The sequence below is a fragment of the Paralichthys olivaceus genome, chromosome 2, assembly GCF_024713975.1.
Source record: "Paralichthys olivaceus isolate ysfri-2021 chromosome 2, ASM2471397v2, whole genome shotgun sequence".
In the NCBI taxonomy this organism is placed as follows: Eukaryota; Metazoa; Chordata; class Actinopteri; order Pleuronectiformes; family Paralichthyidae; genus Paralichthys; species Paralichthys olivaceus.
Window position 1 is genome coordinate 15759850 of NC_091094.1, and position 13592 is coordinate 15773441.

At 40.7% G+C, this 13592-nt stretch overlaps 1 protein-coding gene across 2 annotated transcripts; it reads right to left on the minus strand.

The window, feature by feature from the left end:
• Positions 1-89: 89 nt before the first annotated feature.
• LOC109629316 (LIM domain and actin-binding protein 1-like) lies at positions 90-13592 on the minus strand. Of its 2 annotated transcripts, XM_020086997.2 has the most exons (10): positions 13456-13592; positions 10810-10952; positions 10031-10073; positions 5863-6306; positions 3823-3877; positions 3506-3603; positions 2136-2214; positions 1877-1908; positions 1636-1769; positions 90-1481 (listed from the first exon to the last, which is right to left on the minus strand). In XM_020086997.2, exons 2-10 carry the CDS (start codon positions 10929-10931, stop codon positions 392-394), a joined length of 2097 nt encoding a protein of 698 aa, XP_019942556.2. In that variant the 5' UTR covers positions 10932-10952; positions 13456-13592; the 3' UTR covers positions 90-391. The 2 variants fall into 2 exon arrangements, with proteins under 2 accessions (XP_019942556.2, XP_069394703.1); XM_069538602.1 differs by lacking the exons at positions 10031-10073; positions 10810-10952; positions 13456-13592 and adding an exon at positions 9330-9459.

A 13592-nucleotide genomic window follows, 5' to 3' on the forward strand; every position in this document is an offset into this window, starting at 1 on the left:
GCTGCCTGTAATTAAAAGACACTTTTATGTGCAACCACCTGCAAATAATACACAACTCATGATGCACACAATTATCAGAGGATGAGATCCAGAATTGATTGAGTTTAATAGATTTGCACCTTCCAGTATAATCAGGAGTCATATAAAAGCTGTTTCACATATTTTTACAGTATATAATTAAAATGTAAAAAAGAAAAACATTTGTACTTTAATACAGTAATTAAAGGCAGTAATTAAATCAGTTTTGCACAAACAACTAATGGATTTTTTTGAATCACTCATTAAACACTAAAATCTGACAAAGCTAATTGATGAGCTACTTTTAACCAGAGAAAAACAAAGCTGACAGTTATTTGGTGAACGGACATGACAATGAAATTGTGAGATGTTCCTATGAGTCAGAGTCCTCCTCCTCCTCGTCATAGTAGCGGTTCCTCTTAATTATATCCTCTGCACTCAGCTCCTCAGCGTCACTTCCCTCTTTGTCTTCCTCCCAGAATCCCACATCCTGGGAGGTGCGGTTCTGTTTCGGCTGCAGAGGCGGAGAAGGGGATGGGGAGATGTCTGGAGAGATGCTCCTCAGAGAGCCCTCCTCCGCAGCCATCTTGTCCGCTCCCGCTGATGCATCTTCTTCCTTTACTTGTTCGTCTCTTTCTTCCTCCTGCTGCTGGTGCACAGTGGCTACGTCCTCCTCTGAGATGCTTGCATGTGCTGCATCTTCACTTGCTATCTGAGCCACCTTCTGTTCCTCAGGCTTCTCCTGCTGCTGCTCTGCTTTGTTTTCATTTGGCGATTGTTCAGATGGGTTTCTTTCTTCAAATGATGCTCTCCAGTCCAGTAGGGACTTGAGAGGCCGCCGAGGCTCCCTGGGAGCCAGACTGGGTGCAGGGGTGGGTTTACCTGCGATGGTAAAAGGGCGAGTGCGTTCCTTCATCGAGGAGCTCCTCCTCAGACTCTTCAGTTCGACCCGATCTGAGCTCTGGAAGGATGATGGTGCCTCTTCCTCTGGGGGCCACTTGGCTCTCCAGGGCCTGCTGGAGGTCACTCCTTCTGTGACCGGACTGAGCGCTGCTGTCCCGGATAGGCTCTCACCAGCCGGAGGAGGCCAAGCGATCCTCAGCTTGCGTTTCTCAGCTGGCCGCTCTGTAGACTCATGTTTTTCACTGGAGCTGACGTGTGTCTGCGCACGTGTCTCCATTAAGGCAGTCATGTCCGTGACCTTTACCTGTGCGGACATTTCCTCAGTCGGGGTTGGCTGTTTGTCTGACTTACTCTCAGTTGGAACCTTCGCCTCCACTGGTTCCTCTGCTTCTTTGGGCTTCACAGCTTCTTCACCCTCTTCACCCTCCATTCGAGGTTCCCACAGCTCCTTGTGCGGGCGATGGCCGAAGCCCTCGTCATAGTTGCCCTTGGCTTTGAACAGCTGGCTGTAATGGGGCTTGCAGTAGACATTACCGTGCAGAGAGGCATAGTTCCCAAGACTAAAAACAGAGAGGAGCAAAGATTTTATTTTGCCTCAGGAGGAGATAATAGATTCTTTGACCAATTTTCCTGTCTGTGGTTCTTGAGCAGCCACCCACTGAGGAGTGTACTCCCGGATTTTATTAAGAATAAACTCGGCAGAAAGAGACTAACCTGAGCTTTGTGCTGCAGTGAACACAGCGGAAGCAGCTTTTGTGGTAGACATGCTGCTGAGCCACCAGTCTCTCCAGGGGGTACACAGTCTTTAAACAAGCGAAGCACGCCTCCCTCGCCGGCGGGCAGAACTTCTACATAAACAAATATTAACACATTTATTCATAATCAAAAGAGGTTGAAATGGGATTTCTACTGATGATTCGTGTATGTCGTATGATTGTCGTGATGAATGACTCACCCTGGCTGCTTTGGGCGGCTCATTGCTTTCACCTAAAAATACACAAACAAATGCAGAAGTTGTAATTCTCTGTTGGTTTGAATAAGATGCACTGATAAGGGCAGTCATTTCTAACTGAATCTCATTCTAGATGCCAAAGTAATTTGGGTAAATTAATTGTGTAATAAATGTTCTATTTCACAATTTATACGAGTGTTAAACTGCATATATAATGTTAATGTGCAAAATAATTGTCCTTCAATTTACCACCAAGACTCACCATTGCACTCGGGTGCAGGTACCTTTTTCCGAGGTGCAGGTGCAGAAGTATTTGGAGAAGGCACCTCTGTGGTCACACCCTGAAGGAAACACACAAGAAAGAAACACAACCCTTTGTGTTAAAGGTCCAGTGTGTAAGATTTAGGTGAAAGGGAACTATTGGCCGAAATTTAATGTAGAATAATCCTCATAATGTTTTCACTAGTTTGTTTCATCTAAATTGTATGAATTGTAGTTTTCTTTATCCTAGAAAAGACCTTTTATATTTAAATACTTTATATTTACACTGAGGGGACCCTCTCTATGGAGGCTGCCATGTTTTTTACATTAGTCCAGACTGGACAAACTAAACACCTTTTGAGTTTTTATGACAACTGAAGCTACCACAGGTTCTTTCTCATGTTTGGAAGGAGAGGGTGAGGTGAGGGGTGTTCAGCTGCAACATGCAACTTCAACACTAGATATCACAAAAGTCTACACACTGTACCTTTAAGTGACTGTGAGATAATAAAGCAGTGTGTTTCTCTATTTCTGGAGTAGGAAGGGAGAGAAAAAACAAGTAGGAAGGGAGCAAACAATAGATATTCAGTTACATTAGTAGATGGATTGTTACAGAAAAAGACATAAATCATTAGAGCACAATGTTGTGCCCATAGCTTTTTTCTTTTATGAAGGATTTGATCAAGTTCCCTAAAAACCCTGATTTACTTTAGAGTAGGTTTAATAGTCTGAAGCTAAAATCAATGTTCATTTCTAATTCAACTGAGCACATACCAGTAATATATGTTTAAGACTAAAATATGTTATTCATGAAGCATTCAATTCACTTATATGTAAACTTTTGGACATTAGTTACAGCTACTTACAGTTTATGAGGGCTACTTCTTAATACACATTGAATCCAGAGATTATGTATGTCTTAGTATATAGATCAATAAATAGTTATACTTCAATAACTATAAGAGTAGTAGACTTTTAATAGGTGTGTGAAAATGTTCAAGAATAATATTTGGCTGTAACCACTGCTTTGGTTTTAAACTGATAATATAATGTTTATTGAAAAGGCTAAAATAATGGTTATGGGTCTTTAAAGAATTTTAAGTAAAATGTTTAAGTAAATTCTTTTAACATATGTTAGAGATATTACATGTTTCTATCCACAAGGTGATCTTTGGCGCAGTGGTAGTACATTTTGATACAACAGAAGGAAATAATCAGAAAGCCACCCTGATCATTTCTTTCTTTAACATGCATTAGCCGTATGAATAATGGGCTTTTAATTGTCCACAGCATTACATTAGCAAGTGCCTTGGTTTATTTCCTTTTTTAATATATAATGTTTCTAATTCAGCTCCTTTTGCATGTACTCACTGGTCCAGCAGTGCCTTGTTTAGAAACAGCAGCCTGGTACTTTGCCATCTTCTCCCTCAGGGACATCGCCTCTAACACTCTGTCAGTCACAGAAAGGCCTGAGGCAGAAGAGAAGATTATGATTTCATGATGTTGCAGAAGCTCATATAATGATTCCTCATCACTTTAAAGTAACATTCAGGATCCAATAGATCCAATGAACTTATAAAATTAAAAAAAAGTTTGAGGGAATTAATTGAAGTTCATGTATGATGTCACTCCATCAACATGAACCTCAAGTTAGTAGATTGTGTGTGTGCATGAGTGTTTCTGTGTACCGCTACGCTGCTCCATGTCTTCTGATGAAGTACTGCGTAGAGTTGTCCTGCCGACCTGTGAGAGTGAAATGATTGGTGTTTATTAAATCTATCCACAATAAATGTTGGCAGGTGTGACAATATCCACAACATTTGATAAACGTTACTTTAGGATATCAGACGCTGACTGTTTTTAACAGGCGCCTGAGGAACATCCTTGTGCTTGAAATCTCACTGAGCGTCTGGAGTTTCCCCATTTTTTTTTTTTACTAGGTTTGCATGTTGTTCCCATACCAGGATATATACATTAGGATTCCAACGTCACCAACTCCACCAAGGAAACTGAAATTCAAATTCGCCAAAGCAGCCTGTAGGTGTGTCATCTCAGTGAGGCATCCTCTGGTCATGTTTCCCATGCATGACTTGGGAATAATACATCAGAGTTGATGTAAAAGCATCCCACACAGCTCAGCCCTGTGTGGAGGAGCATGAACAATGATAGGGAGTGGTTGTGTTCTCCGAATTTCACACAGCTGATTCAAAACCTGTGTTCAGCATTAAATAAACCAGAATTTCAGCTACAGAAGAAAGATTTAGGCAAAGTAAATGTGATGTCGTCTCCAGTCAACCATTTAAAACCTGCTAGTAACTAGAGTGCAGAGAATTTATCTGGACAGACACCAACATGCCTTTGACCTGCAGTCATGAGAACCAAAACATTTCCATTCATTTTATGGAAAATAGCGAGCTACATATATGTGTGTGTGTGTGAGCACGTATCCAACGTGTCACCAACACTAATGAGTAAACCAGACAGTTTCTCTCTGCAGTTATCCTGTACACACATGGGCCAATTAAAACAGCCCTTTTCTTCAGGCTGCTTCACTGGAGCCGTGGAGTCCTGTTGTGCCTCAGCTAAGAGTTATAAAGCTCAGAAACTCGCCTGTAAATTTTCACCAGAACATTTTTAACTTCTTCATTCAGACGTAACAGTCTTACTTCTTCTACTAAGAACAACTTGAATCTTAATTTACTGCAAAAATGCAAAAACATACTAAAACTATAAGCCAGGGCTGTTGGAACACACACACACACACACACACACACACACACACACACACACATTAATGAAAAGGGAGATAAAGACAGTTGCTCTGGAGAGGTGATCCTCTGAAGAATGAAACAGCCCTAGGTCAGGAATGTTCCTACATTCCTCTGTTGAGGAAGGTGAAGAGTGGAGTGCTTGTTGTTTTGGGCAGGAAGGGACACACACACACACACACACACACACACACACACACACACACACACACACACACACACACACACACACACACACACACACAGAGACAGAAAGAGAAGACAGGAGCGAGTGGGGGAGAAATGGAAAACTGTGTATGAAGGACAAATCCTGAAGACATAACTATGCTCAGAAATGAGTATTTCTGCACTGACAGCAGGGGGCGAGGACCTTTGCTTTGGTGTAGTTACTGCTGAGTTGAATGGGAAACTCACTATGGTCAACTTACTTATTTTTGCTACGTGTTCAAGTATGTAGCAATAAGCTTTGTAAGTAACAATCAAAGTGGTTTATCCTCCAAAGATTCAAATGAATGGTGGTCATATTGTGCTTTTATGTTGCGCAACATGGAGTCAGCCACGTGGGAAAAACATTCTGACTTTGTTCTCAAGAGAGTTTCAGAGAAAATAACTTTTTATAAGACCACTAGACATAAGTACAATAAATCCCACCATCAAAATTGTGGATATGGTTAATTCCTGAGAAACTGATTCACAGCTGTCAAAGTGGTGAAGAATAAAAACCTTGAGTCCTGCCTGAAATATGCACAAAGAGAGAACTTTAATGGCAGTTTTCTTAGAAAATGTTGTTATTAATATATTGAAGGAACCTTAAACCTTCCATGTGATCCTTAAACTCACATGCATGGGATGAAAATCTACCAAATGAGTGCGGCTCCTCTACACCAAATCTGTCTATAACTGTCTTCAACATCATTTATTGATGGAGAGAGATAATATCACATGAGCTAATTCTTTTACCTTGCCCGTGGCGTCCTCTCCCTTCTCAAACTTCATCTTCAGGTTGTTCAGTGGCACTCTGGGTTTTTCATAGAAGGCACAGGGGCTGGTTGGAACTTGCTCATCAAGCTTTTCGGGTCTGTCGTTGTGTGTCACCTCATCCCTGTCCATCCCTGTCTGTTCTTCAGCCTCAGTTACTTCTGGAGCTGCTTGGGGCTTCTGGGTCTGACTGACTGTAGATTCCCCTTTCTGAGGTGTCAGCAGGCCAGGGCTCTTTAATGGAGGGGGGTTCTCACTGATGGAAGGAGGCCTGGCGAGGGCAGGGGGCCGACAGCGAGCGCTGACTTCGTTTGAAGGTGGGCCAGATGAAGGTTTGCTGCGGTTGAGGTTCTCTGTTAGCTCCCAGCGCTTCTTCAGAGCACTGAGGTTGCCTAAACGCAGGGAGGGTGTCGAACTCTCAAAAGCCTGTGAGAAGGAAAAGTAAAAGTTTGACTGTGAGCATGCAAAACACTTAAATGAAAATGATATCACAAACACTTACATACAGTGTATCAAACCGCTTCAATGTTAATTCAGCACAATGGACTGAAGGAAATGCCAGAGTCTGAGCCAGGCTCCACTGACAGATTAGGTAAACAGCTGTTCAAATCTGCTCCAGGAAATAGATGTTTTGCTGCTAAATGCAACGACCGCAACGACCGGCTTGAGACTGAGAGAGCAGGGCTGAGCATGCAGCCACGTTTATCAGGCGCATTCCTTTCTACACGACAACTTCACCTTTTACCAAAAAAACACAGTGGAGGGCTCAATTCACTACTTAGCCATTCAAACAGAATGACAGGAGGATCACTGCTGCAGTGTGTGACCTGCAGTAACTTCCTTAATCATAAAAGAGGAATGACACACTGCAGAAAGCTGATCTGGACATAAGAATAAATCACCATTACATACATTAACTAATAGACTAATAAATTATATTAGACAGTTTAGGCTTTTGCAGGCAAGCTTCCTGGTTGAGGTGAAGTTAGAAAGGAACATTTAAAAACTTAAATAATGTTATTAAAACCCCAATTTCTCCCAATATTAACCACTAATACATTTTAAACTTAATTTAGAGACGGTCAGACATTACAAAAATATTACTATCAATTGGTGACAAAACATGTAAATGATGTATTAGTACATCGAAAACTTGAAATGAATTTGGTACATCTAAAAAATAAGTTATATTAATGAACAGACAGACAGAAAGACAAAAAAGAAAAAGAGCGAAGAAAGAAGTGAGAACATCAGCCGAAAGGGCTGAATAAAAACCCCTAAGTGGGCAAAAAAGGAGACAATTACTGTCTTTGTGACGCAACTCCAGAGTAGACACAAAGAACTCGACAGTGACGAAGATTGTTCCTCATTTAAGCGATAAGAAATAAAAACCTCAGAGAATGTGAAGGATCAGGCGAACGAGGTGTAACCACAAGTGGAAAGTGAGGGTCCTTGGCTGGTCCTCCTCTACAGGTCGGTGTGCTGAGAGACAGTGAGAGGTAGAGTCTCCCAGATGTTAGCAGCCAAACTACATCTGCTTGTAAGAGTTAGCCCAACCCCTTTAACACCAGCAAAAGTGAATGAGAGACAGAGAGAGAGTCAGAAAACCCAGGAAACCAGAGCAGGAAATGATACATTCAGGGAAAAGTTAACTCTTTGTTTGCTGTGTCAGCTCTGACATTTTTCCACTCTTGGATCATTGCTGACGGTAATGAAATTAAACACTGGATCTACAAAGCACTGATCCGTACCAAAGTTGTAGATCAGGAAAACAGGACAAGATGGAAGGAAAATACTGTGAGAATAAAGGACAAACAAAAGCAATTCAAAAGAGTTTTATACAGATGTTGAAAGAAATCTCAGAGAGAGCGAGAGGTTCTGGTTCTGTGAAACACAGAGTCAAATGACAGATCGTCAGTCAGGGCTGTGTCAGAGAAGAAAACACACAATATCATCAATATCAGTTTAGCTTAGTGGCCAGAGATTTCTGAGCGTTAAAACCACTCACAATATCTACTCATTTAACACAATTTTAAATAGATAGATTAAATAGAGCTGAAGATGTTGACAGTAACACTGATGCATCGATGCAGGCAGTAATGACTAAACACTGTAAATGTGTGAATGCTCCTCTATAAATCATTCATTGATTTTTCTAACACAGCACATGGGGTAAACTGCTCCTTTAAACACGGACCACTGTGCTTTTCTTAACCACTGGTTGAATAAACTGTGATAGCTGAGTCTGTTCTGAGTCACACCAAGTCAAGACTGTCAGCAGATTCTATGGTTGAGGGAGGAGCCTGCACCAAGAAAACAAATCCTCACATCAATGTAACTTGCAAATGAGTCTGAATTGTAAAACCAAGTGCCTACATCAAACAAAAATTACAGCAGATAACGAGGACAGAACACAAAGTGCTACACAAAGTGAGTTTAACTGAATTGAAATGGCAAAATTGTTATTAACTTATTGTGATAATGAATTAACTCTAAAAATTACAAACATATTTACTGATGGCCATTACACGTTACCATGACACCAAGTCCAAAAACTCCAAAGTAGGTTAGAATGTCACAAAACAAAAGAATAAGCAAATCTTTTCATTTTCAGAAACAATAGCCAACGCATTTTTTATATTTTCAAGGTTTTCTCAGTCATTTGTCTTTTCAATTAATCTAATAAACTCATTGTGACACACACACACACACACACACACACACACACACAGACACACACACACACACACACACACACACACACACACACACACACACACACACACACACACACACACACACACACTTCTTAGTGAGGACACCCATTGACCATAGCCCCTTACCCTAACGATCCAAACTAAATGCCTAACCTAAACCTAATTTTAACCCTAAAACCAAGTCTTAACTCTCAAACAGCCCTTTGAAAGTATGGTCTGTGCTTAAAATGGTCCTCACAAAGATATAAGTACAGGAACACACACACACATTTAGACAGACAGATGGTCTTTCATGGTCCCATTCAGTGTTATCCTCAAATATTTTAACTAAACTTCTGTTTCGCTGTAAAAGTGTAAAACCTGCTCATATTCACAGGGTCAATTCCTGAAAATGATAACAAACTATGAGATATCTTATTAAAATGTAAATTTGTATTAAAATTTAAACATGACAACTTGTACTTGAATTAGCTATCATGGCAATTTTCTGTGAAGCTCTTCTCCCAAAACTTTAACTTCTGTTGCTTAAAAACTGACTGAAAGGGCGAAATGCAGGAACTTTACTTTAACAAACCATATCACGCATCTACAGGAAGAAAGACAAAGCCTTCTCATCATTGTCATTACCAGCCAGACCATTAAACAAAGACTGAAGAGGCCAACATCTAAAGCTGCTGGCTCTCACACACTAGTGAACAATCACAATGTTACACACAAGCACAGCAACATTACCTTGTATTTCTTCATGGTATTAGCTGATCAGTAATTCTTTTAATCTCTATCCAGGTTTATTTATCAGTCTTGCACACCGACAAAGCAGCTAACCTACAGTTGGAACCACAGAGACTATTGCAAGGGGATTACACTGAAGACGGATTATGGGTTTGATAGTCTGCCCACTGCAACAAGTGGCCAATGAGAGGTCAGCCAGGACAAGACATTTGGCCCAGACTCTGTGTTGGCATGGTGAGTCTCCCAGTGTGTGTGTGTGAGTGTGTGTGAGTGTGTGTGAGTGTGTGTGTGTGTGAGTGTGTGTGAGTGTGTGTGAGTGTGTGTGTGTGTGTGTGTGTGTGTGTGTGTGTGTGTGTGTGTGTGTGTGTGTGTGTGTGTGTGTGTGTGTGCTCCACATCTCAACATGTTGTTATTAGTTTAGCACCTCCAGCAGCAACTACTGAGCAAAGGAAGCAACACATGCAGCACACTCACATCATTGCATCACTTAGTTCACAGGGAGAGACTTGATGTCTTATAGATTTAAGACTGTTAATGACAATTGAATTATTCATGTTTCTACGAGACCATTTCATATTTAGAAACCTTAATTTCCCTGTAATGGCTCAAACAGCTGTACATTACATTTTCAGGATCTCAGAGTTAGAGAAGATGTCTCTAAACTGAGGTCAGTGGAAAATCTGCACATAAAAAATACTTACTGCTTTTTTCTTCTCTGCAGTCTCCACAGCAGCTTTCTGATACCTGAGACACAAAGAAACAACACTGACCTCTAGTGACTCAAAACAGATAAGATCATTTCTACATATTTCATGGTTCTAGACACAAATTAAGAACCTTGAACCATGAACATGTTTTATTATTAGAAATGTTGAATTCTAGATTGTATTCTATCTTGCGGCAGTGCAGTGTTTTGGGTTGGTTTTAATTTCTTAATACTTTTAGGTGGTGGTTTTTTAGATTAAATTAATAAAATATTTCTTTCGGTATTTAAAACAAGCACTGTGTCAAACAAAAGATCAGAAAATACTCAGAGATTTAATTTTTATTCACTTTCAATAAATTAGCTGAGTCATTGGAATTATCACTTGTTTTCTGGCTGCAGTCTGTAGTAAGCTGGGCAATGTGGCCAAACAATGTCATAAAGATTTTTCATTTACTATCATGATACATGTCACATTATTATTTATTTAAAGTTCAAAGACTGATTTTTGCTCTTAAGTGTTTCTAAACTCTTCTATATCAGCAGAGAACAGCTAACACTCGATAACATTTGGGACATTTTGGGATGGGACATGGGAGAAGAAAGCCCATTACATTTTGGTGGATTTCTTTTAACTTTCTTTAACATCGTGAAATGGTATGTAAGAGCACATGCTCTACTCAGTGCAACTCTAGTCAATGTATTTAGCATTAATTCCCTGTATAACAGACAATAGATATTAACAGTGAACATTCACTCAAACCAGGTGTTACTCACTTGGAGAAGCGTTCAGCGATGGCATTGTTTTTTCCTCGGCCACTGACCAATGACAGCTCCTTTGCAGTGATGCGCAGGGACTGCGTTGCCCAGGACCGTCGACTGAATGGACCACTCTCCATCTCTGCTAACTACCCAAGTACCTGAAACACAAACACGATGGGATATGTGTTATAACACCTGTTGCTCCTCTCCACTTGGAAAGCATCCCCCATACATTTACTCTGACAAAACCTTCAGAAAACTGCAACTTGTCATCTACCAGCTATGTTTTAGGCCAATGGAGACCACCTTGGTGACGGTAATTTGTGGTAACGATAGACAAGACTTGCACAGACAAAGAAGCCCTTGTTCAAATAGATAAGAAGAACTATAACCTATCATAACATGTACAGACTCTTCAGGAGGTCAGTACCAGAGTCCAGGTTAGTGCATGAAGAGAAACCGTCTGCTCACTGTGATCACTGATTTACAAGTTTATAACACGCTCTCTGTCAGTTTATCTCTTGTCACTCTCCCAGTGCCCGACAATACATACCAAAGAGTATGTGTGTGTATTTGTGCTCATGCAGTTATGCATACAAAGACCAGCGTGTTCAAACCTGTGCCGAAGTTTGTGTCGCTTCACTGCAAACCACTGAGCTGAGGGTGAGCACATAATCACAAGAGGACAAATTCGCCAGGGGCAACATTCACAGACGACCAAAGAGTATCACAACACAAACACACATATCATATTTAATAAACTCAAACAAACATTTAAATAAGTGCTACTGAGACACGATGATTCAGATTCTGTGTCTGGAAGGTCATTACGTCAGGGCATGAATCCCTCAGAAGTGCCAGTTATGACCTGTTGTTTAAATGGCCGCTGTTTACAGCTGATAGACCTGATAATCATTCCTCTTGCTATGTCGGCTTTTTCACTCAGCCACATCAATTACATCATCCCTAAGACGCAGAGCGATACTGGTGACAAGTGGTGTGAGGACTTTGGACTGAGCTGAACTGAATTTCAACATAACCCAGATTCGAAACACAGATCACAGATCACAGATCAGTCAAATACAACTACATTTCTGACTGTGTTGCCTGCAGACTTATACAATCAGATTAAATACCATAGATACATATTACATACATACATATTCACATTTGTTATATATAATATATATAATTATATATAATATGTGATTACTCAGTGTTTTTTCGTGATGTGCACAGGCAAAGGTTAACAAAATAAAACGCCACATTCAACACAACAATGAAGCAAGCGCTTTGTATGTCCAAGTAGCCTGAGGCTAATTACTGTAGCTACAGGTTTTGAAGCCCGACAGGCAAGTTGGTTCACCTTGTCAATTATCAGTTGTGTGTTGTTGTATGTGTTATTGAATAGAAGCCTGGATTGAAGCACAACAACACTGTAACTTGATGGACATGCTGAAAACACAATTTATTAGTTGGCTCCTCCTTTCTACCATGTAGGTCTTTTCTATGGACATTAGAAGGTTGGAGCCTATCCCTCTACACAAAAGTCAGGGTCACACCCTGGACAGGTCACTGGTGCGTCATGGGAGAAACAAAGGTAAGCTGAGTTTTGCATTGCCATTACGCCTGTTTTGCATATCCTCAAACCGCAGACAGTTGAAGAAACCAGCTGATAACCAGTAACCAGAGATATCATCTGAAAATCAGCAGCACACAACATGAATTTCACTCGTAGTAGGATAAAATAGGCTGGGGCCATAGCATGATTTACCTGAATGTAAAAATAATCATGCTTTACATTCATTTCAGACTTTCTTTTGTTTGACCTAGTTTGGAAATCTGAGATTAAACAAACAAAATTGTCTTTACATTATTTTAGAGGGAATACATTTTACCAGGTTTAACATAGGCGGACCACCCTCACTGAACTGAAACATGAGCTTTTGAAATCTGATCATCAAGGCGTCATCATTTAGTTTGATCTCCATCACTTGTTTAACAGTGAAAGGTGGACAGTGACCTTCAAACCCTCACTTTAATTCAAGTCCTCCTTGACTACAAGTTACCACAACATGGCTGAAGACAGTGTGACTCATCAGAAGGTAACCATCATAAATGATTTAAACCTAAGACGCAATTATCTTTTAAAACAAAAGCAATATAAAGTTGTTAATATGCAGATGACCGAGCTTGAGCTGGAGACTCGATACCGCAGCAAAGGGACATGACTGTGATAAAGAGTCTTATTTGAGGACCTTCAATTACAGGTGTACAACGCTGTATTTGATTGGTTGGATTTGAGGCATCAGGGAAAAGCAAAAGACAAACTACACAGACACACATTTACTGTCAAATTCGATTTTGTAAAGTAAAATAAATTCGGTTTTTCACTCCTGGTTCGAAAGAGACAACAGGAGTTGAAGACAAACTCAGCCGCAGATAGTTTGACATCGATTTGTTCCGAAGAGACACAGAGTTCTTTGCGCACCAGAACTTACTGCGCACGTGTGTTAGTCTAACAAAAGCAACACTTTAATTCAATTAACCAAGAACTTTGTTAACTTTTGTGAAAAAACATTAAATCTTGTATTTTCCGAATAAGCTTATCTGGAGACACTTGCGCTTGTTTTTCGTGTCCTTGCTCGAGCGTTGTCTTACCTGTGCTCACTTCCGTTGAGTCGCTCCTTGTGCGGACACCTGACACTCACTGCGTCACCGCCCGGAGTCTGCAGAACCTGCACCCGAGGGGGCGGGCCGACCGCAAAGGTGTGATGGGAGTGGACGAGCCAGGTCAT

Coding starts and splice junctions, on each gene's coding strand:
- LOC109629316 (XM_020086997.2), bottom strand. CDS start 10,931: ATGGAGAGTGGTCCATTCAGTCGACGGTCCTGGGCAACGCAGTCCCTG. Junction 3,878..5,862: donor GAGAGGACGCCACGGGCAAG/GTAAAAGAATTA, acceptor TCACTCTCACAG/GTCGGCAGGACAACTCTACG. Junction 1,482..1,635: donor CACTGCAGCACAAAGCTCAG/GTTAGTCTCTTT, acceptor CTCTGTTTTTAG/TCTTGGGAACTATGCCTCTC.